The 25,543-nt window shown below is 41.2% G+C and overlaps 1 protein-coding gene across 23 annotated transcripts in view; it reads left to right on the forward strand.

The window, feature by feature from the left end:
- ADGRL2 (adhesion G protein-coupled receptor L2) overlaps positions 1 to 25,543 on the forward strand; it is a 249,524-nt gene that overhangs the window by 86,636 nt on the left and 137,345 nt on the right. For all 23 annotated transcript variants that reach the window (XM_081865672.1, XM_081865664.1, XM_081865663.1 and 20 more), the window contains one exon: positions 4,840 to 5,020. In XM_081865672.1, the coding sequence (XP_081721798.1) occupies positions 4,948 to 5,020 (73 nt within the window). In that variant the 5' untranslated portion in view covers positions 4,840 to 4,947. The remainder of the gene's footprint in view (positions 1 to 4,839; positions 5,021 to 25,543) is intronic.

Consider the following 25,543-nt stretch of genomic DNA (forward strand, 5'->3'; position numbering starts at 1 on the left):
ATTAGGTTTTAATTGTCTTTCCAAATTCCCTAGACATAATGTGTAACGGGCGGTTTTTTTCCTTCCCTAGTAAACAGAAAACCTTTAAAGTGTTGTAAATCAGGGCATTGAAAGTCAAAGAATTAGCTTCTCTTGTGCTACCTATTATCTAGAAAAGACTGAAAGTTGGTTGCTCCTGTACCTAACTAATATTTTTGTCTTTAAGTAACACATGCACAAAAAAGCTCATTAAACACCCTTTTTGCTGTCCAAGGCAGGATGTTTCTGAAGGAGACCATGCTATTTCCCAGATAGAAGGATTTAATTTCCAGGGAAGTTTTCCAGGCATCTTTGGTTGCACTCTGAAATCCAATCTGCCTTTTGACTCTAGAGACTGTCTCCCTTCCCCACTATCATGACGGACTAGTGGTTTTTATTTTATTTTTTAAAAAAACACATCAAGAAAAGGTCTGAAGAGAAATGAGCTATTTGCACAGAAAAGCCACTTACTATGAACTGCATTTGCTGTTTGCTAAGAGGTAACCTAATATGGCTTTTCCTGCTGGCGTTTGTCTGTTTTGGGTTGTGTTGTTGTTGTTGAGTTACTCTGCCTCCTTATCTACAGCAATTATTGGGTCTGAAAGACAGGGCTGTCAGCAGCATCTTCAAACACAAGTGTGCTCTGGCTCCAGGTTGGTACCTCATCCTCACCACTATCACATGTCAAGGAGTTTTGTGCTACGGTGCTGAAGATGCACTATTTTGTTTGTTTATCCTATTGATTAAGAAGGGGGCAAAGTGTTGTTTGTGATGTACTAGATGATTATTTGTGGGGAAATCAGGAACCAAGCTGTACATTAATATTTGCTGTTGAGAGTAGTGTGTGTGTGTAGATAGATTCAAGTAATCAAATAAATAATACAAAGATCTACACTACTAATTTTACCCTAAATGTTTTGATTTTGATACAGATGCTTATATACTAATTTATTTGGTGCTAACACAAGGGACGGATAATCCGATAAAGCCCCAACTGCTGACTTACAGGTTTGCCTTTCCGTACAATAGGCAGGAATCAAGATATTCTTTGCTGCCAGCTTCCACATACTGAATACTTTCTTTGACACAGACATATTGGCTTGCTCTGTCTGTCAGCCGACAGCTGTTGCTGCTGCACCTACTTCTGTATTGTCCCAGACACATCCTCAAGCTACTTTCAAGTCATGCCAAACACCTAAATGGAATCTATGGTCAGGGAGAAGCCTGTTGTTTTCGCTGTCTCGTCAGCTGTTGCCCTCATCTCTCCCAAGTAAAGTGGTATTGAAACTCCTCTTGTGTTCCAAGTCTTTCCTTCCTTTCTGCCTTCCTACAAACCGCAACCCAGCGAGGTGACATTTGACAGAGCACACAGGCCTGTCACTGTACAACACGAAGACCCGCTTTTCCTCTACCCCTCCTTCATATTGATGTGTGCAGCTAAGTAGTCCGTCTAAGCATTATGTTCAGGAAATCGAAAAAACCCATTAAAATCAAATCTCAGCAAATCTAAAAATCCTCTGAATGGTTTGGGAGTAATCAAAAGACTGGCTTAATTTCCCTTGCAGTCATTAATGTGCCTCAGCCATGCGCTCAAATTATTCTAATGGCTAGGTCAATTCGCACTGTACTGTCTGCGAAGTGTGTGAAATGTTTTCGGCAATTACTCTTCTGGGTTGCGATGGATAAAGAGTTAATCTGACTTTTCTCTCCTTCCGTGTTTGTGCACCTGTGCCAGAGCCCAGGTCAGTCCACCATTCTTAACTGAATGGCTTGACTGGTTTACCTAACTGGGGAATAAACTCCCCTTTCCTCTCCCCCGCCCCCCCCATCTCACCAAAAGGAAGGGAAAGTATTCTTTCAGCTATACATGGCAGACCATTTCTTTGCAGCCTCTATAGATTTTTCAGCATAGAAAGCTCTCCCCGCTCTGGGTGAAAGACTCTGCGATGTAACATGACTATTCCTTTGTGTCAGCTTCAGGAAACTCCTGCTGCAGCTGATGTGCCGCCACTAGATTAACTGGTGACGGATCTATTTTTTCCTTCTAGGTGCTTGGGCTTCTGCCAGGGAGAGAACTATGCTTTGTTTGTCTGCACTGAACTTCTTCCCCTTTGCCACTGAAAATGCCTTGGTGGCTGCCCTGTACTGAAACATCCTTTGTGTCATGATATGAATCGTTTTGGCCTTGTGCTAGTTCAGAACTTGTTGGCGGCATTTGCATGTTACAGGGAAGGGAGAACTCCCAAGTCCAGCATAGCAATTGTCTGTGTGATGAGCAGAGGGTCAGTATAGAATCATAGAATTGGAAGGGATTCTGAGGGTCATCTAGTCCAACACCCTGCAGTGTAGTCACAGGAACATTGGAAGCTGCTTTCTATAAGCCACCAGGCCATCTAGCTCGGTATTGTCTGCAGTGACAATGTAGTGGCTCTCCAGGACAGGGTTCTGTATCAGCCCTACCCAGAGAGGCCAGCAACTGAATCTACAATGCAGATGCTGAGCTACAGCCCTTCCCCTCTGCTGCCAGACCAGAACCCTGATTTTTTTTTTGGGGGGGGTACCTGTTACTATATAAATCCTGGTTTGATCTACTATATCTCCTTGGACTGAACAGGTGACATGACTGGCTTCTGGTCTACTGGCTTTCTCTGGCAGCAACCCTCTCTTCCAATGGTGGTCCATTAGACAGGGTAGGTTGATGGTGAAAATTCATAATAACTTGTAGATTTAACTTGTAGGGGGTTATAGATCAGAGTCGAGCATCCGCCGGCAGGGATTTGAGAGAGGAGACTCTTTGTCTCCTCCTTTATTACAGCCTTGTTCAAAATGATAGAGTTGCACACGCATGATCAGCTCTCTCATTCCCCCCCCTTTTAAACCCCAAATTTATTGATGCATGAAGAATAATGATTATGCTTCAATACTAAACAATAAATAAATCAGAATCGTAGATTCTGTGTGCCTAGCGTGCACACATGCAACAATCAGGCATTAAAAGTGCAAGAGAAACACACCGTTTCCCACCAATAAAGTGAAGGATGGGTTAAGTGCAGGAGATGTTATGATTGACAATGGAACGATCGCTATTAAGCAGCTGATGACCGCAATCCTAAGCATACTTAAATCACAGCAAAATGTACTTCTGAATAACGTGGTTAGGAATGGAATGGGTTGTGGATTTCTTTTTCTTTCTTCTTCTTTTTGATAAATAGGTCCCCCCCCACTTGGAATAGTCCATAGGTCACTTGCACTGGGATAGTCCCAAAAAAGAGGGGGGAGCTTTATTGTCCTTTATATGCATCTGCCCAGATATTCTGTCTTCATGGCATTCTCCCCTTTCCTTTGAAAATCTTGAAACAAGAGTTAGCAATTGCCAAAGTGGCCATGTCGGTTCATGGTTGCAAGGTGTTGATACCCATACTATCATTGCCTTAAGCCCAGGGAACCACAATCACTGGAAGTATAGTAGTCTTAATTTCTAATGATAGAACTGTTGCTTGTGGCTGACTTGGGGACACCAGCAGCAGCAGCATGGTGGATTTGGCAGAAGAATTATTTTTATTTCCCTCCTCTGGCTGCTTGCAGGGTTCTTTTTTTAAGAGAAACTCTGGAGCTCACATTGCTAGTTTGACTCTGCTGTTCTTTGGCATGGCAGCGAGGAAAACAAGGGCCACCAGAGCTGTTTTGTCTGCGGACTACTTTACAGACTTAGTTGTTTGCATTTGGGAGGTTGCTTTTGTAGGCTTAGCAGTAGATGTTTTGAAAGGGAGATTAAAGTTCCGAAAGATGTCTAGTGCTCTGCCTCCCTCTGTGCTGTAGAAAGCTGTTTGCTTCTCAGTGAAGGGAAAACAAATGGAAGCACATCAGTTTCACCCTTTTCCAGCATGGCTCACTTGGACAAAAACCTTCTGCACTAATGTGTGTGCAGTGCACTCCATTTGGAGGAAAGAAGAATCTCATTTTGTTCAGGGGTTCCTTGGTTAATTTCTAAGGTCTGAGGCTCAAACCGGCATGAAAGTCCTTCACTCTAATCCCAAATGTTAATGTGTTTGTCTTACAATTAATTGGCTATAGAGAATGGGATATTCTGCACATTCTCAGGGATGCTCTTTTCAGGCTTACCTGCCAGTAATATGCTGGCATGGCCTGACTGCTATTAAGCCCCGAGGCTTAAAAGCAGCAGCTTGCCTTAATGCTGCCAATGGCAAACGGTTTCCATCAAGACTTTGATGGATTGTTTTTGGCTCCCAGAAACCATGTCTCTGCAGAAGACATATTTTGGATTTGGCACTGCTGCTGGTCATAGGGTGGCAGGAGCTGCTTCAGCAAAAATGGATATTTTGATTGTATCGTTTCTGCCGCTTCTGCTTTTTGTCTGAGGGGGCGCAGAGCCATACATAATACAAAGGGTGGCACTAGTGATGCAAGTGGAAGGCAGGGAAACTGTGAAGGAGAGACCTCCTGCTTAGTTTCTTTTGGCAGCTGCCCGACTTCCTTGTACGAGTGTTTGGGGTTTTTCTTTTCCCCTCGCCTCGCAATGTTTTAACTTGAGACTTCATGGAAATCCACTTCCCTGGCTTCACCACTTCTCACAGGAACGTGCCAGCATCATTAACAGTTCCTGCCTCAGTTGGAAGATGATCATTAAAACAACTCTTTTTTTAAACTTGATGGTGGCCAGTTGTTGGTTCTTCCTGCAACCCCTGCCCGTTTTCTTATCAACAAGAGTCTGATCTCTATGTATCATTTCGAAAATGTTTTAGTGACGCAAACATGAGTTGATTTTTATTTTATTTTTTTCATTTCTGTTTCTTTCCCCAGTTATGAAGATCAATGATGTAGACCACCCACTCGAATGACGCTGGACATTTATAACTGGAATCTTTAAGGAATAAAAAGAAGAAATACGTCGAGAAAGGGGGGTCAATAATGGTGGCTTCTGATTGCAGAATGAAAAGGTTTTGGCTACTTCTGATAGTCAGCTTCCTCCAGTGTACAGAAGGTAAGATAAATTCTCTTAAGTTAAAATTTTAAGTTTCTGTTGTGATGAGATGTGTCTGCTCATGTAAACCATGAGAGTCCAAAAGGACAACATAATTTATTGCAGAAAAGATGCTCCTACCCTAGTGGGATAAAACTTATTTTGGCATACGATGGTATATTTGTCAACTTCTGAAGCTTATTCTTTTGGGCTGTATCCACATGTGATTGACCAATATGATTATACTTGATGTGTATATAATATTTTTCATTTTCATGGCATATTGTTAGGTTAGGTGAAGCTATTTTTCCTGTGGCTTTTCCATTCCTTTCCCCCTCTCTTTATGAATACCTTTTAAAAATTAATTTTAAGTCATTATGTCCTTGAAATTATGTTTAAGAACATGACTAAAACAGCTTCCCAACTTTGCTTTAACTATTATTAAGCATCTGCTGCAAATTCTAAGTGGCCTCTTATTTAAAAATGTAAATGATTAATTGATTCCTGACAATGGAATATGTTGTCTAGCAAGTGGAGTGCCGGGGTGAGTGTCCTTGAGTGGCAGGTGGTTTATTTTTGGATTCCTCTTGTTGAGCCATCTCAAAACGCTGTCCTTGAAAACCAGCAAACTGCAAGTTACATAAACACAAGACATAGCAGCTTTAAATATGCATGATCCGATGGAAGAGAAAGTGCATTTGGGGCTATTGCTTTCTCACTTACTGGTCTTACTGACATCAGTGTGGCAAGTCGTTAGTGGAAAATCAGCACTGTACATCTCAGAACTGGGTAAAGTGTAATTGAAAGTGGGTCACCATCAACTTAAATCTCAGTGCTGTTTGAAAATTTATTTACCTACTGTTAGATGCAGCACCTAAGGCTACACTTAAATTAGAAAGAAAAGAAGAAGTGTCTTCCCCACCCCCTTTTTTCGAATAAAATTGTCATGTTCATTTTCACTGGTGTCACAGACCTAGTCATTTGTGCTAGCGTATTTCCTTTCAACACTAGCACAACACCCCCTGGCACTGTTGCAGTGCCACGCTTGTGTAGCAGGTTGTCAGGATAGATAATCAAGCAAAGCTGCTGCCCAACCTCCATTCATTCCATATAAATCCCATTGAAATGAATGGAGATTGCATGTCATTGAATTATACAGTGTATCTCCTTTATCTTAGTTCTAATTCATGAAAATCAGCTAAGAGTTCTTAGCAACAAACTAGCTAAACTGCAACAGACATTTTGTTGTTGTATTAAAAGAAACAACACAGGGAGCAACGGATCACAAGAGCTGGCTGGCAAAAATCATGATGGGGGGAAAACTGTGAAGTCAGCCAATGCCTCTACATAGCTCCATCCTTATATCAGACATCGTAATATGTCGGTATATCATGATATTTAGCTGGTGATATTGTCATGATGTTGAAAACCAGATATTGCCCAACTTAGGGTTAGGACCACATTGTTAATGTAGCGGGTGAATGTAGCCACTGTTTTTATGTGTGGGATCTTATTACGATCTCTTCTGTTGGCATGGTAATAGTCACCCTTCATCCCAGCCCTTCTCTCCTGATAATGTTTTGGAAGGGAATTGAGGAGTTTCATATCTGTGAATGCTCCTGTGAGCCTAGTTGTGTATCTGAGGTGTCAACCCCTGCAAACAGGGTAAAGGCACCGAACGCCAAGGATTGTGTTCCCAGCTCCCTCTTCCCTCCCACATGTTGAACAATAAAGACCACTGTTTACTTCCATGAATATCTTGCAGAAAGCTTTAAAACATTCTATATCTATTTAGTTTAATGTTGGCTCTGTGCTAAGACACGGCTCATGGGCTTGAATTGGAAAAAAGAAGAAGTGTCGTGTAGGAACTCCAATTTAGATTTCACGCAGTGTAGACCTGCAATCTCTCTCAGGGGATATTGCCCTTTGAAAACCTGGTTTGCCTGACCAACTTTTAAGACCTCCCCCTGCCTCCCTACAGAGTTGTCGGCGGAGTGTCGAAGGCCAGCTCTGACCAAAAGCGCACTTTTCTCAGTTGTGGTTTCATTAGTTGGTAATTTGTGATTTGTCAGAGAATATTGTTATATACGTGTGCTCCAGCTGGCCTTTATGCCTTTAGTAGAGAATTGAATTTTTATTTTCCTGTGGAACTGCAGTTTATAAATGAGAGGTGATGTACTATGCAGCCACCTTTACGAAGTAAAGAAGTTAAAAGCTAATGAGAAGCTTAGATGTCTACATGTAACCACTAGGTGCCCTGAGTAATTACTGCAATGCCTTTTTAAAAAAGAAGAATCGGGGGTTGTTTTAGTGATAAGAAATTCCTGTGAAATACTGTGGAAGTATTGGGAACATTGAAAGCTTCCCTATTACAAGGCACCATTTGGGCTATCCATTTAAAACAAAATCATGCTACTTTAAGCGGTCTTGTCTACCCCACCCATAGGAATTGCAGTTGGTTAAACGTGCTGAGAATTGCTAAGGAGACCCCCTATTCCCAGAGTGATTTAACAATCAATGTGTCTCCTCAGGGAACTCTGGGAATTTTCGCTCTTTAAAGGGCGCAGAGGTCTCCTAACAGCTCCCACCCTTAACAGGATTCCCAGGATTATTTGGGGGAAGCCATGACTGCTTAAAGTGGTATGATACTGCTTTAAAGATATGGTGCATATGGGGCTCAAATCAGGCAATCTGTCTCTAGACTCTTATCCAAGATAGAATCTTAGAATCAAAGAGTTGTAGAGCTGGAAGGGCCATTTAGTCCATCCCCCTGCAGTGCATGGATTTTTTGCCCAATGTAGGGCTTGAACCCACAACCCTGGGATTAAGAGTCTCCTGTTCTGCTGACTGAGCTGTCTGGGGATATTGACCATTCAAGCAAGTCCAGAAGACTTTCCCATTGTCTGCTATGTGATCTATTAACAGGAAATTCCAGGAACTCAGGGTTGGGAACCTCTGCATGAAAACCATGTGTGCATAGCACAGGTTTTGACGCTTCCTTTTATTCTTTTACATCATAGTAGGCTCCCTTACGTTTCAGTGGATTCAGTTTACTTCCCTCCATTAAATGGAATGGAGAAGATGGTCTGCATATGGACAGGGGTAGCCAACTGGATACCCTCCTAATCTTGCTGGACTACAGCTTCTTTCATCCCCAGACAACATGACCAGTGATCAAGGATAATTTGGGGTGTGTGTGTATGTATTCCAGCAGCACCTGGTGGGTGCTACATTGGCCCCTTGATCTCAAGGAGCTCATGTAGGTTCCTGATCTCAGAATAAATATCTGGATAGGGGTGATATGCTGTTAGATTTTTTACTTTAGAACTGTACAGTTGAAGGGGGAAATCACCCCTGTCTTTTATCAGCGATACTTTGATAAATATTTGAGCTCAGTACTGTAGATAAGATCGAGGAGAAGAAAGAAATGTCAAATAGCGCTGTTTAACAAGCAATATTTCGAGGGGAGAACATCATCTGCATACATTAGGGATGGAAAAAGTGAAATGATGAATTTCCACCATTTCCGAGCTAATTTTCATTTCCATTTGTAGCATTTCAAATTCATGTTGTTCTCATCTCTTATTTTTCTTGCCTTTAGTTGCCAGCAGTTGCCAGAGGCAATTTTTGATGCTTCAGTACCGAATTGAATTCTTTAAAATAAAAAAACCCAACATTTCTCACTTAAAAGAAAACTGGGAAAGAAATTGGGAAGAGTAGACGGAATGGAGCCACATTAATTACAAATTCTTAAAATAAATCAAATATTGTGGTTCTCTGTTCTGGAAAGGAATACTAATGTGGCGGTAGCTTCAAGCCAAAGCAGGGGAAATGAATCTTGCTTTATTGGATAGTCTTGCAAGTTCTGCTTAAAAAAAAATGTAATAGGCTCAGGTATAGCTGTGCTGTACCAGACAGAACTATATGTGGGAAAGCATCAGGAGCAAAGGTGAATGTGGGATTGAGTTGTATGGGGCAGGAGAAGAGGTTCCAAGATGAAGTTTATCACCCAACAGGCCCTTCTGAAGAACTGGGATTTTGGACTTGTGGCAGTTGAGGTGTAAATGTGAGGCAGAAAGTGAACACCAATTGTAGCGAGCCAGATGAGTTTCTTAATTCCTGAAATCATCAAGGAACCCTGATATGAAAGCTTCTATATGGGTAAGGGACCTGAGCTGCTGTGGACTATAGGTGCAAGGCAGCTTTCTTGGCTAGTGTGGGGTGCCCTCCTTTGTCATATATAGGGATGGGAGATCTGATACATCCCAGATCACTAAATAAAATTCTACTACAGGCTCGAATCCCCTTTGCGCTTGTAGTTTTAATGGACAGAATGAAAAAATGAACCACTGTGGGGGGCTATAAAGGCAGGTGCTGGTTCAGGAAAGGTAGTGATGTTTTCTGCATTATCATCTGTCAAGTCAACAGTCCATTTCACCATTTCTAAATTACTAGCTCTAAAAGCCCATGTTGCTATGAATACAAATGGTGCAATATCCCCACTCCATTGTAATTGGGGTAGGCCTGGAGATAGCTTTTTATCAGTAGATGTGTGCTATATCCTTGGATGAGGAAGGTATTTAAGCTTCTCAAAATGGTAGGATGAGGAAGGACTCCAGTGGTTTCAGAGCCATTAATCCCTTAGGTGTCTGTAATATTAAGTGTCTGTAATGTTAAGGGAACCACAGTCCATACCACATTCATTACCACAGTAATGTTTTTACAAGTGGGGCCCACTGCACTTTTCGAGTGTAAGGAAATGTGGTGTAACAGGAACAAACTTCCTAACTGGGTAAATGCCATCTGGATTCTCCTCAAGAAATGAGTAGCAATTCTGCATTCCCTGCATAAAAACCACATCCCATCGAAATGCATTGGAGGCGCATACTCAGTTAAAGCATGTTGTTCTTTGCTAATGTGTCCAGAAAAAAAAACCCTAGGCATAACACACTGTGTAGAAGATGGAAGAAAAACATAGCAAGAATCTACATCTGGTTCAGCTCCTGATAAAGCATTCGCCAGATACTGTTTTAGAGGAGCTTTCTGACAGGGACATTGCAGTCTTGTTTCAGTTGTAAATAGATAATGGTGTCTGAAGATATCGGGGGGAAAAGGAAACTACTCAAAAGTGAAGAAATAAAATAGAACACGTTAATGTTCCATCTTCCTTAAAAGTTATTCTTTTTTTTATTGGAGTAATATGAGCAGTTTTTGTTTTGAAAACCACAGCCAAGGTAATAAGTTACATGAAGCAGCGAGTGCCTAACATTGCAATGAAAGAAAATGAAAGAATAAAATATGTGCTGTTCTAATTCACATTCAACGTAATAAAGCTGATGGTAAAACTGGGACCCCAGTAAACAAGGGAATGCTTGCTTTCCCACCTGCAGCTTCCCTTCCACTACCCCTTCACATTTGTACACCAATTAGCTATAAAGGTAAAGGTAAAGGTACCCCTGCCCGTTTGGGCCAGTCTTGCCAGACTCTAGGGTTGTGTGCTCATCTCACACTATAGGCCAGGAGCCAGCGCTGTCCGGGTCACGTGGCCACATCCGGGTCACGTGGCCAGCATGACAAGCTGCATCTGGCGAGCCAGCGCAGCACACGGAATGCCGTTTACCTTCCCGCTGGTAAGCGGTCCCTATTTATTTACTTGCACCCAGAGGTGCTTTCGAACTGCTAGGTTGGCAGGCGCTGGGACTGAATGATGGGAGCACACCCTGCCGCGGGGATTCGAACCGCCCACCATGTGCTCGGCAAGTCCTAGGCGCTGAGGTTTTACCCACAGCGCCACCCGCGTCCCTACCAATTAGCTATAGTTGGCACCAATCGAATCATAGAATTGGAAGGGAATACGAGGGTCATTTAGCCCAACCCCCTGCAATCCAGAGGGACGCAGGTGGCGCTGTGGGTTAAACCACAGAGCCTAGGACTGGCCGATCAGAAGGTTGGCGGTTCGAATCCGCATGACGGTGTGAGCTCCCGTTGCTCGGTCCCTGCTCCTGCCCACCTACCAGTTCGAAAGCACGTCAAAGTGCAATTAGATAAATAGGCGGGAAGGTAAACTGCGTTTCCGTGCGCTGCTCTGGTTCGCCAGAAGCTGCTTAGTCATGCTGGCCACATGACCCGGAAGCTGTATGCCGGCTCCCTCGGCCAATAAAGCGAGATGAGTGCCGAAACCCCAGAGTCGGTCACGACTGGACCTAATGGTCAGGGGTCCCTTTTCCTTTACCCTGCAAGCCAGCAATCTTTTGCCCAATGCAGAGCTCAAACCCATGCTCTACTGACTGAGCTATCTATGGTGGTTACATACGGGAATGAAAGTTCCCCACTGTATATGCTGTGGCCCTGATCAGATCAGGCTCATACATTTGAGTAAGGGGGGGGGGCACACAATTAGCTCCAAGCAAGGTTTTTAACATAACATGTAAGGTTTTTAACATAACATGTAGTGTGACCTTCAGATGCAAAAGTGATGCATTAGCCATTATAAAAACAAATGAACGATGAGAGCGCATTTGACCTGCTATGGTCAAGATACTCCATTTTCTCTGGCCGAAACTATAAAGCAGAATGAGATGGCTGTGAGTAAAGTGACTTCCTTGGGTGATGTCAGCTGAAAATGGACAGCCATGGCCTTCACGTTTCTGCTCAAGTAGCTGCTTGTGTCTCTGCAGTGACATAATGCTTACTTCTTCATCCCATCCATATACTACCCCACCTCAGGAGTGGCATGCATGGAGTTAATCCTGGTTTGTTTTCACAACAGCCCTGTCTGGTAAGTGCAGATATCTGCAGATGCTAATAGTCAACCTGCAAATGGAGTATGAACGGATCTCAGTGCATAGCTTTCCATTTTGAAAGCATGCAGTGTGTGTGTCCTTTTGCAGCTTTCCTTCCTAGGAAGACAAGGCCTTGCAAAAACTGGATATATGAAAGGAGAGGGAAAACGGTCTAGGCGGTGTAGAATAAGAGACAAACCTGACAACTCCAGTTTGTGAATTGCCATTTGTTGTGCTTCACTGAAGGAAACATTGTTTAGGAACTTAACTAGGAAGTCTTTGCCTTTGGCAGTCAAGGTATATATTAATGCAACTTTGCTCATAATGTGACTCAGGTAATTCTAAATCTTGAATTTCAGTGAGCTACATAGCTTCAGCTGTTCCTTGTTAGACACTCAGTTATAAACTTTGCTTAACACATTTGTGATAGTGGAAGCCATCTAACAGCTCTGGGTGCTCCATATACAAAGAATAAAAGGATGTTGAAAATTTTACAACAAAGCGGTTGAGGAATAGTTTGCTAGTGCTAGCCCAATTTTTTTTATTTCTGTAGCCCTCTAAAGTAATGCTTCAATTTACTACTTTTCATTGTGATAACCTTGTTCAGGCACCTAAAGAATAGCTCCATGATCAGTCACTAGGATTAGATTGAATTGGCTTAGCTTTCTTGGTTAGACACAGTTGGTTAAAGGTATCTTTATTGCCATTTTTAGCCTGTAGTTGCCTCTTGTTTTAAATTACCTGAAGATTCGAGGTTACATTTCAGCCGCCTACGCATGGTTTGTGCCTAACAGCACCTGTTTAAAAGGAGTGGTCCCCAGTATGTATAGTGCATGAATATTTATTTCTATTTTTAAAAAATAGTTGTGTGCAAAGTTGAAGTCTGTAACTTTCAAGGGCAGAGAATAGAAAGGAAATGAAAAGACATAAATTTAAATTCAACAACAACAAAAAACCTAGGCAAATCTTACAGATAGTGTAACAAGCAATGTGTCTTTTAATGATTTAGTTGTGGAGGTGAACTTGAGACCTGTTTTCCAGATGGGTCCCATGAACTGTTTAAAAAAAGGGAGAAATTAGTGTACTGGAATAATCTTGTTTCTGATTGAGCTGTAAGTTCTGTTGAAATCAGCGGAATTTACTATAATATCTTGTAAATGAGTTTATGAGAAGGATTTGGGACAGAATGCAAGGAACTCTAGCTTAAAGTCACAAAACTTTGAGAGTAAATAATAAGTGAATAAGTCAGAATTGTAGCATAACCCTTGAGGAACAGATGAACTTAATGCAAGTCACATATATCATGTTATGACTGTTGTTGCTTGCCAGGGCATTGTTACTTTATTTTTTTTACAATATCGTACAGTATTTGTTGTCTACTACTGTATAAAACCTTTTGTCAAATTTGTGAAGCTTCAAACATTATGCATAGCTCTTGCCACAATAAATCTAGTAGTTTTTAGACGTGGGTGGCGCTGTGGTCTAAACCACAGAGACTAGGGCTTGCCGATCAGAAGGCCGACGGTTTGAATCCCCGCGACGGGGTGAGCTCCCGTTACTCGGTCCCTGCCAACCTAGCAGTTCAAAAGCGCGTCAAATTGCAAGTAGATAAATAGGTACTGCTCCTGCAGGAAGGTAAACAGCATTTCCGTGCGCTGCTCTGGTTTGCCAGAAGTGGCTTAGTCATGCTGGCCACATGATCCAGAAGCTGTACGCTGGCTCCCTCGGCCAGTAAAGCGAGATGAGTGCCGCAACCCCAGAGTTGTCTGTGACTGGACCTAATGGTCAGGGGTCCCTTTACCTTTTAACTTTTGTTAAAACAGATGAACAGACTAGTCCTTCTTGTGCATAGAATGGGGCTGAGTGGCTGTATCTCTGCCCCTGCTGCTGAGGTTTTATGGTGCTGCACAACACATTTCAGACATCCTTTCTTTTCTTTTTTTGTATGGACATCTGCAGGGATCTGTCTACATCCAGGGTTTCAGAATGTGGCAAAAGCCTACATGAGTAGAGGAGTGGCCCAACATCCCTTTTATACTCACAGAATCATAGAATTGTAGAGTTTGAAGAGAACTCAAGGATCATCTAGTTCACATCTGGTCCAACCCCCTGCAATTACATATGTGAATGGGTTGGTTTGTTTCTCCAGTACACAAGGAAAAGTGGTTAGAACACTGTTTAGTTTTAGAATTTTCGAATGCTCATCGTGTTTGTTGGGTTGAGGAATGAGGAATTAATATCATCAGAGCTATTTTTCCTTCTCGCTTTGGCAGCTTCTTAGGAAGCGTTAGTTTATCCCCCAGTAAAATCTGAGCGTGGCAGATTCATTGAATGGCAAGGTGTTTTTGACCTTTAGAATGCTAAGGTTTCAAACACGGTATAATGAACTTGCTTGCTTTTCTTACATTTATCACCTGATTTTGTTTTTGAAACCTTTTGTTAGCAGTTTACCAGTTGGGAGTAACATACCAATAATTATTTATTTATTATTATTATTACTATTACTATTAATTGAATTTCTATACCATACTTTATCCAAAGATCACAGGGCAATTGATAAGCAAATCAGCAGTAATCCTGAGACTATGGCAAGACAGAAACCATGCTCACTTTAATAAACAGAGCAACACCATATTTTGAGATGGTATCAATTTTTCTCTGCCTCCAAAAGGAACGTGAGCATCTCTACTAAATATGAAATTTCTGTCGTGCTAAACCTTTTTTGTGATTTCATTATCGCTACCCACTGACTTTTCTTTGAAAGAGAGTTGTAGGAGTATCTGCATATACCCTTTTTGGTACATGTAGATCATTGGCCAGAGTGATACTGCAGTTGTTTTTAACAGAAGGAAGACAGAGAATCTCCTAATTTCAAATGAGATTGAACAATCCTAGTGAGAGGGGTGTGTGGGTGTGATTTTGGTTGTGTTAAAAGGTACTTTGTAGATGCTTTCCTGCTGTTGGCAAAGAGGTGTGAAAAATTAATTCTCGCAATGCAGTCCCCCCCCTCCCAACTGTGGAACAGTGTTGGAAAGGAAACCAAATTGTGTTATGTGTTCCTGTTGGTTTCCTAAGCACTTTCTACTGGAAACAGCACATATAATTTAAATGCCTTATTGCATAATTAAGAAGCCTAGTCTAGGAAAAGCTATGTACTTTTTTTGTACAGCTCCCTGTACCTGTAGCATTTTAGAACAAGAAATGTCCTTGTCCTGGAGATTTTCTTTTTTGTCCAAATCTTAAGAGGTAACCTCTATTTCACTTTTTTAAAAAAAACAAAACACTTTAGCACTTCGGGTACTGTCAGTTATGAAAATTACTTTAGTGTTCAAGCAACAAGGTTTCTTTGCATTGATTGTGACATGTGTGCATTTTTTGGCATTAAACTCTTGAGCATAAAAGTAAATCGTCGATTGGCCATCCGTTTGTCAAATACAGCCTCAAGAGACAGAGGAAAGCTAGCTTGAGATGTTGCTCCATTCTTAACAGTAGAAACAACTGGTTATAGATTTCTTTTGCAAGCAGCTTGCCCTCCTTATCAGTTATGGATTTACTAGAATGAACAGAAAGTGTTCCATTTGAAATGTGGAGATACAAATGAAGATTTGAAACACTTTGGCTTCATATTCCTATTTCCTTCCTAATGCATCCAATTGTGATCTTTTTCCCCTGTCCGAGCAGAGGAATTCCCCCCCCTCTGTGTGTGTGTGTGTGTGTGTGTGTGTGTGTGTTTTCTTACTATGTCATCAGATGACAATCTTATTCAAACAAGATGTTTCTTAGATGAATTTTAATTATATAGTCTAGGCTCAAATGTATACTTGGCACCATAATTCCGTTTGGGAAAATGAGGTTTTGTGGCCATTTAGAACTGATTATGCATTTCAGTGGGTTTGATATGAATCTGCTCTTAGTAAACAGAAAAAAGTACCCATGTTTCTTGTCCGTTTTCATTATTTAATTTGCAACAGATGAAGCTGGCATGCATACAGATTTCAACAGTGATGTAAGTTATTGCCAATTAAGACTGATGAAGTCTTGAAAACTTAATTTTTATTTAAATGATTATTTTCCAGTCTTTTTTTCACCAGTGCCCCCAAGGTTTGGTTTACAGTTAAAGAAAATATGAAGTCGTAAATACAAACATCATTTCATTTATTAAAATAGTAGGCAGTGAACACTTTATAATCTCTACAACCTGTTGTGAAGTATATTATGAAAGAACTTCAGTTTCAGTTTTGAGTTAATCACTGGATGCATTATTTATGATGGATTATTTAAAAAGTAAGTGTGAGACGATGTTAAAAGATTTGTAGAATCTGAAGTCAGGCCTTTTTGAGTCAAAAATATATGTGGTTTATCATAGTTTGTGGAATCAGTCTGTCAGTAAATCATTTTATTTGTACACCACATTTCCAAAGTTAAAACCATGTTCAAGGTGGCTTACAACATATAAAAGAATTACATAATTGCAAGCATAACAAAAGTAGATATAAACAATAAACACAACATCAAAAAGTAAACAACCAACTTGAACAAGATCCACATAAATTGTAAGAGCTAAAATAAATATCAATCACAGCAACAGCCCTCACTCCCAACAAAGCCCCCTAAACAGTATCCAAGTCTGCTTAGCAGCCTCAGCTTTTGTAGCTGGAGTCAGTCAGGGCCCTGCCTTCTGAGGCCAGGTGGGGAAAAGGCTGCAAGGCAGGGAGCAGGACTTCCAAGATGCACAGCCAAGATGGTCTCTGGCCTCTTTAGCAGCCTCAGCTTCGCAACAGAGTATGTCTGCATACAATGGTTTTCTGAGATACAGTGCATCTTTAAAGGACTTGAGATAACACTGGCTCTTTTCTTACAATATAACCACATCATGTAAGATCTATACATAACTATTTGCTTAGTAACTTCATCAGTTAAATGATTAGAGCTGTAATGATTGGAAGGCTTCTGCTGAATTTACTTTCAAATAATCTCCGTTTAGCTTTATGTGCAAACCAAGAATTTTGGTTTACAACAAATGACTGTTAGGTGTTAAAACCAATTTCAATTCATGGTTTATGAAGCTGATTGGTTTAACTACCATGGTTACGTAAACACAGTTTAGTGTGAATGCACGAACATACAGGGTCCTGGAGAGGAGCTTGTAGCCACCAAAGTTTGACTTTAGTGTGTTGTTTGAACCAAGGCTTGCAGTTAAGCTCTGTCCTGACTAACCACTAGCAGTAACCATGGTTTGTTCTAGGTTTGGCTTAGTGTGATGTACAACCCAGTCCAGTATGTTTACATCATGATGCATGCTTTCATCCAAAATTTTCTTATGTCAGTTCGTAGATGACATGAAGCTTGTTTTAATACTTTGCTTTATTCTGATATTGCTTAGAATAAGATTTTTTTTTTAAAAGGGTGCTTTCCTTTGTTGCTTTTTCTTTTCCTTTCTTTTTTTTGTTTTTTGTTTGATGACAGAGATCTGCTTTATTTACCATGGCCCTGCCATATTTCATTCTGTCTGGAGACTAGCTTATTGACTCACAGCAAAGATCAACTGGCGATAACTGGGAAGCCTTTTGCTAGAAAGGGTGCGGCTAAAGAGATGAGCACTGGTGACCCTGTTTCTGGTCAGACTAAACCATTGAGATGGTGCAGCAGTGCATTTTAACACATTCAGAGATGTTAAGCAACAGTAAAACTCCATAACCGTTTAAATGACAGCAGCTGACTATTTGAATTAACTTTCTATTTGGCTTAATTTGGGGTCCTAATTATTCCTAACTTACGTGAATAGATTTCAATTATAGTATACTATAGGGATTTGTAGCTAAGGCAACTGAAGGAATCATTTTACCTAAAGTACTTTTGTTCAACTGATTAAGGCAGGTTAAATGGAAGGCTAGAAAATGTGAAACCTCTTTCCTTGAGGGGACCTAAAAACAATTGCTTCAAATGGCACCAAGGAAACAAATGTGGTGAAAAAGAAGTTTGCTCTCCCTCTGTTGTAGAGAGCCCATGTCTTCTTTGTTAATGTATCACATAATCCTAAATAAATTATCCATTCACCTACCCTGCAAAATAGAGGGTTTTGTTGTGGTTGCTATAATAAAATTGATAGCAAACAACTGGAAATGGAGAGCTATAATCCAGTAATTTAAGGCTGTGGTCCTATGGCATACCTAGGAGGAAGTAAGTCCCATATGTATAAAAACATAGCAGAGAACTGAAGTCATTCCAGGTCTGTAGCTTGCTGAACTGCTTGTGTGTCTGCATTCACACATTTTCAGGTGCACAGCTATATGAACAAAGCTATGCACTCTCTCTAGTAAGTGAGCAGTATGTTTTGCATTTCTTATGCCCCAGAACCAGAAGCGGCTCACTGGATGGAGTGGAGCCACTCTGGTAGTTCCCACCAGGTGGTTTGCTGTTAATTGCCAGGAGGAAGAGGGGTAATGTGGCATGGAGGTCATTGTGGTGCAAACACACCGGTAAGAGTGGTAGATTGGACATAATAAACAAGTGTCATCGTCCCCCACACAATGAAAGCGCCCCCGGGAGACCAGAGGATAGAGGCTGCTCAGTTATTTTGCCTTGGCTGCATTTGCCATCCCAGCATCACCACTCCTTTTAGCTACCCACCCTATCCACTTTGGAAAAGATCTTGATAGCTTAGCTAGGGGAAAGCTATTTTGAATGGGAGGAAATGTTGAAGGGGAGCAGCTCCTTAATATTTCACTATTTAAAAGTTTTGCTTCCTAGGGCCACTTGGATTTAAATATATATCTACAGTGGTACCTCGGGTTAAGAACTTAATTTGTTCTGGAGGTCTGTTCTTAACCTGAAACTGTCATTAACCTGAAGCACCACTTTAGTTAATGGGGCCTCCTGCTGCTGCCGCGCCGCTGGAGCATGATTTCTGTTCTTATCCTGAATCAAAGTTCTTAACCTGAGGTAATATTTCTGGCTTAGTGGAGTCTGTAACCTGAAGTGTATGTAACCCGAGGTACCACTGTATATATATAGAGAGAGAGACCAACAGAAAGAAACACATAAATCTAATTTATGTACTTGGATCCCAGAGCCCTGGCTTTTATTGGATCTTCATAAAACAAGTCTGAAGCTGCTGTTGGTGTGAATTTTGTATTTAGAGCTCCAAGAAGTACGAACTTAAAAAATAAAATAAAAAAATCAACTGGTAAATCCTTCACAGAACTTCACTTGATTTCCTAAATAGATATAGAATGGCACACCAATTCTAATAACTCTTACTCCTAAGTAAGTTCCACTGAAATCAATGGATATCACCACTTCCCATTTCAGTTTAGTAATCTTTTCTAGGCATGGGAAGCAGTGAATGTGCAAACTGTGAAATGGCTTCCTTGACAAACTTGGTGAAGGAAGTTGATCTATGGCATGAAGATAATCCTCCTATACTAAAACAAATCATTGGAGGTGCCCATCAGAATTCACCCAAATCTCTGGATGAGGTGACTGAATTTAGGGTCAGGTCCTTGGGTTTGTAGGCTCCAATTCTTAAACCACCATTAAATTATTGTTAGGAATGCAGATGTTGTTGAGGAGCTTTAGTGTTGTTTTCCCATCCTTGGGATGCAGAACCCTTGCTGCATTATGATAATGGTTACCAATGCCTTGGGTTGGGGGGTGGGGAGTGGGGCTAAGAACAAGAAATGGAACAATTGCATGCCAACCATGCATACATCTATGAATAACCTATTTCTGACATAAAGTCCTAGTTTTGAAGGGTCAGGTTTAATGTTTATGGCAAGTGAATGCTAATAGCTGATTTAATGCATTGTTTGCAGTGTCTCTGTAAGTTGTTGTTGTTGTGGTGGTGGTGGTGGTGTGTGTGTAATATTTGGTATAAATGTTTTCAGGTTCATTTAAATTTTGGTCCTTGTTTCATTTGACTTTTGCAACAGATCAGCACCCACTGTTTCATCACAAGCCCTATGAGAAAGACTGTCAACATGCACTCTTGTTTTTTTTTTAAAAAAAAATTATTATTATTATTATTATTATTATTAATTTATTTAATTTATATACCACCCTATACCTGGAGGTGCTATAGCTGCCACCATACATATGTCTAGAATTGCACTGTTAGTCTGCTAGAGTTAAGTGTGCCTCTCATTTACACGGAAGTAGGAGAACTGTCACCCCGAGTTCCCAGTCTCCTGCTGGTGAGGCCACTGCCAGGAACCCAATCATGTAAAGTTTATTGCAAGTAATAATAAAGGTAAAATAAAAGAGGAGCTGAGTGTGAACAGTCACTGAGAATATCTGGTTAAGCTTGCACTATACAGCCTACTAACATCAACAGAATCACACCAATCTCCTTGGTCACCACAAAAACCATGAAGTCGTCTTAGGAACTGGAGGGAGAACAACATAGAAGGGAGAATAGGCATTTTGTAATGTTATGGCTTTAGGAGAAGAAGTTGGACTTCAATAGAAATAGCCGCTGATACAGGAAGGTGCTCGCCTCACCTTTTGGGACCAGGAGATTGGACTGGAAGGGATGCTAATGAAGAAGGCGACTGCCTGGAAATCTCAAGTAGACTTGACAATGGGTTCTGTGATTGTACAGTGGTACCTCGTGTTAAGTACTTAATTTGTTCTGGAGGTCCGTTCTTAACCTGAAGCACCACTTTAGCTAATGGGGCCTCCTGCTGCTGCCACTGCACGATTTCTGTTCTCATCCTGAAGCAAAGTTCTTAACCCGAGGTACTATTTCTGACTTAGCGAAGTCTGTAACCTGAAGCGTATGTAACCCGAGGTAACATTGTATATCTAAAAGTTGAAGGAATGCAACTCTGTTCTCCTCAAAGGAATGGTTAGGGAGGTTGTGTATTTAAAGAGACGTACAGCACCTGCCTTTGATCAGAGTCTTGCTGGATGGCTTGCTCTTCTTACTGGTTTCTTCCATTTAAAAGTACTCCCGCCCCCCGCCCCCCGCCAAATGCCAAAATCTTATTACAATAGGAAAATGACCATTACCATGTAAGCAAAGAAAGTGGTCACAGCTGGTGCCTCCTTTGTGCACAGAATCTGCATGTCAGCAATTGGACACGGTATTATTTCGGGGTATCTGTGTTATCATTGAATATGAAACTGTTTCCCGATGACAGACAGATGGAATGTTGTGCTGAATGTGTAAATTGGAATTATCGCATCTAGCATTTCTCTTTGCCAGGTGCCAGCTTGCTGCTGCGGCTCGACACTAATGTTGAAGGGGTGCCAGGAGTGGTTTTATTTGCTAATTATCTCTTAGCATCTCGGGCAAACAGCTTGCCCAGGTGTTTTCAAAAGCACCTAGCAGGACAGTGCAAGGCTGCAGGTGCTCGTGTAGTGATAGGACAGCACACAGAATGCCGTTGGTATCCGCATCCATCTGTGTAATTGTTTTATTAAGCTCGGAGTTCTTTGAGCCTATAACGCACTCAAGTGCCAGGATGGCAATGCTATCATTGAGCCTCTTGTTTTTGACTTACACCAGCTTTCTCTTAGTACTTTCCCTCCAGCCCCTTTGTTATAAAAAGAAAACGTGAGACGTTCTCTAGCAACAAATGAAGCCACAGGTGTTCTCCCCTCCCTCTGTTGGTATGAAATGCAGATGATGAAAGTGGAAAAATTGGCTGAAGTTTCCATACTAAATAAGGTTTTTAGGGAACTATGGCCACTCATTAGGGTTTTTTGGGGGGTGTGAAATCAATGTAAAAGTTAGATTTTAAAAATAAAATTAAAAGAGAGAGAGAGAGAGAATGTGCCACTTTATCGCACCACATATTTGATCTCACTAGTCCTGTGGCCTGCTAATGTAGGCCAGGGTTATTAACCCCACATTGCAGAGTGAGTAGGAAGAAGGGATGGCAAAAAAAGTGGGCTGGTCACTGATAAACTTTAAAAGAGAAAATGAAAGTCAAAATTGCTGGTTATGTTTTAAAGGAGCGGCCAGTGAAATACAGATTAATGTATTGTGCTCTTGTGATTAGGGAAATCTTCAAATAAACCAGTTAAACAATTCTAAAAAAAACCAAAAACCAAACAAACCTGAAAAAATAAACAAGAGTATATTGGTTTGGTATATATACACACAGAATAATATGAATTCCTTCCCCCAGCCCTTCTTTTTTCAGCATCCTATTTAAAGGGATTAAATAATTTTAGTAATGCTGTTTTGATCTGCCATTGACACAAAGACATCTCCTTTCTGAGGTTTTTGCCATGGCAGCTCTTTGTGGGCTGGAGTTAATCATTAACAGAATACAACTGAGTTGATAGCATTTTTATAGTTCTTTCAAAAATTGCTACTATATAACTCACTTTTAAATGGCACTGTTAAAAAAAAGAGTTGGTTTTGAGCTGGGGGTGGGGATTCTCTTTTGTTCCATAATCTAAAAATCCAGAAAGATGAATTATCTCTCCTCTGTGTCTTTTAATTAATGAGATGCAGCCTAAGACATTTCGTAAATTCTCATTCCACTGTCTGATTGCTATCCAGTATGCATCTAATGTGGCACATGCTTTGTCTTTGTTGTGGGTAGTTGGGAAGTATGCTCTTTTTGTACTTTTTGCTTTTTGAATGCTTGCATAGGGGGTATGCATTTCTGATTGCTTTGAAGAGCCTGAGGGAACTAATCTATTTATGGAGGTTCTCAAAACATTGGCTCATGACATCACACCATTCTGTGGCTTGTGCTAATCATAATTTAGAATTCAAACTGTGGTTTGATGGCCCAGATGTACAGGCAAAGCAAGATTGACTTGCTGAACAATGTCCTACCTTCGCCCTTCGATTGCCACTCAGTTCACCTGCCTCTGACGACTCCCTGGATGCCATTCTAAATGGCTTTGTATCACCACCTAACTGGCAAAGTGATGCCATGTGTGCAATTGTGTTATCATTGTCCATATACTTTTAACAGGAAGGCTTCTTGAAAAGTCCATTCAGTTCAGAAGCTTTTGGGAAGGTTTCTGGTTTATACCAGGCTGTTGAGCTTTCCTTTATTATTTTACCTATTTTTATGCTCTGCTACAATTAATCATTTGGTTATTGGTTTATAACAGAATAAAGTAGCATCATCTGTGAGCCAGTCCTTCCCCTTCCCCACCCCTCTGCTTTCCTATCCCTGCCAATGCTCAGCTACAGCTGCTTCTGCTTCTGCTTCTGCATCTTCCACAGATCATTGCAGGCAGGTATTCAATCAGAACAGTTCTGGCCCAAACCTCCCCATGATGATTCCTGCTTGCTACATTGCTCAGCTCAGATTACATGCTGTTGACCTGCACACAGCCCCCTAACCCAGCTGGAGTGTGTTGAAAGCACTGTATACTTTTAAATTCCACTCTTTCTGATGTGGCTTGGCACTTTTGTTTTGGCTGTGCATTCTCCAGAGTCCCTCAAATCTGCCTGACAGGTAGTAAACTAGAGAGGCATGTTTCCCAGATTGGGAAGAGACTGTGGAAGCTGGCACTTTTGTGTATGTGTTGCTGGTAGTTCATATTGTTAGAAAGGGTATCTTCTTGAACATCATCAACTTGTGTATTTTTGTGGTGGAGGAGGTTAAACCAGGGTCTAACAGGACAATTCTTATTGTGGTGCCACTGGATTCATTTTTAGTCTAGTTTTTATTTTATTTTAAGGGAGTTAGGAGGTCATTGATTGAGTGTTGTTTCAAATTCAGAAACTCAGAATGTGTGTATTCACTAGTGCAGTGGAGGGTGACATGCAGCAGTGGACTCTAGTTAGAAGATGGAAATTGATATTCTACTTGAGTGTGGCTCTAAAAGAGGCTGCAGTGGGATGTTCTATCTTCAGAAAGCTTGAACAGAGAAGCATACTTAGATGCTGAATACATAGAAGGTAGAGAGCATGCTTCTGGAGTAGCACTGGAGTTCTGCTGGTGCGTCTTCTAAGAGTCTCAGCATCTTCCAAGCTCATAATTTAGGATTAATTTGAAGCCAGGGATGGGCAGCCTTTGTACCTCAAGTTAAATAGCTGCTTATATTGCCTCTCCATGCTCTTGCCCAGCAACTCACCTTGAGTGGCTAGAAGCTGTGGATAAAGACCAGTCTGTGCTGTTTCTGGTGTCACAATTTACCGTACCTTGTGAATTCACCTGTATCTGCCATTGTGGAACCATAATCTACTGCTTCATGTTCAGGGGGAAAGGAAGACTTCATTTGCAGATCTAGGGTTGCTTCCACCACTGTAATGCACTGTTTCAGTTGGCTGTGCTGGCCGCCACTGCCTGCATTTGTTGCTACAATGCCCCCTAGACCTGAGCCACAGGAGCTGTCTTGACTTGCCCTTGGTCTCACCTTGCTTTTGCTTTTCAGTGATGCCACTGCTCACAGCTTGCCTGGAAGGAGATCTATCCATGGTTTTCCTCTCCCCAAGGAATCAGCTGCTGTGGTTGGCCAGCTGTTTATTATAATTTAACTATAGGAGTGTGCCCAGGTAATCTTTAGAGGTTCTAGAAAATCCCCCTCTATGTTATGTGTTCTGGCAAGTCAGTTGACTATGTCTTCCTATGACTTCAAACCCTTCTATGCATTGTTGGCTTACCCACTGGTCAGTGAAATACCAAGGCTGGGCTTCCTCGCTCTTAGGTGTGCGGTAGAAGTACAAGAGGTGGTACATAGCATTGGTGCCTCTTTTATAGAAATTGCATAGATAAGTTTTGGGCTGCACCCCAAACCGGTAGTGATTTCTTGAGAATGGTGTTGTGAGAACAAATAGCTGGCACATACAAACAAGAGTAACCTAAAGCACGTGGCTTTCAGAAACTTCACACCTGAGTTTGAAGTTGGAGATGGCACATTAAGAGGTACTGTGTAAGGTGGGCAAGAGTGGTCTGTGAAGTTATTTGAGAATATATATATATATATATATATATATATATATATATATATATATATATATTTTCTCAAATAACTTCACAGACCACTCTTGCCCACCTTACACAGTATATATATATATATTTGTCCAGACCTGACAAACCATAGTTTGCAAACCACAATTTCTGATTTGCCAGCCGATTGTAAAATATGGTTTGCCAACTTACTGATGTTGCACCAACTCTTGGGTTAAGGTTCTCCAAAAACTATTTTGGCATGACCCCTGAACTGAACCACTGGTTTTCCTTGTGAACAAAAATAATGACTTTCCGACAAGGTGCTCCAAGAAAAGGAAGCCAAGATTCTGTGGTTGGTGGCTCTTACTACTTTACAATTAAAGCGTTTTTATACATCAAGGCATAAAGCACTTCTTGAAATGATTTATAGCCAGATGCTGGCTAGAATTCTCATAGTTCACATTACAGATACCTCTTTCACTTTTGCCTCTGCATTAACATCAATTAGGTAGCCATATAAATAACGCATGAATAACGGGCAAGAGGGTCTTGGACACCTAAGACATCCTCCAACTGTTAATATCCAAGGGGGGCTAGGAATTTCATTGACATGATTGCTATGTATCATGCCCTCTTATTTTTCACATTACAGATTTACAACCCTTAGAAACTGAAATGTGCAATCAGGAAATACTATAGATGCTCCCGTAACTCAAAAACCTTTGATCTAGTTTGTTGGGGGCCACTGGATGAATCTCTAGTGATGTGAGCAGGGGGGCCCCTGAGTCCAGATTATGCCGTTGTTGCACTCTCTGGTTGCCACAAAACAATAGGGAAGCAAACACTTGCGTGCACTTTCTCTTGTTAACGAGACTAAGGATTTTGTGGAGAAA

This window comes from Podarcis erhardii (genome assembly GCF_964252035.2).
Source record: "Podarcis erhardii genome assembly, chromosome: 6".
Taxonomy (NCBI): domain Eukaryota; kingdom Metazoa; phylum Chordata; class Lepidosauria; order Squamata; family Lacertidae; genus Podarcis; species Podarcis erhardii.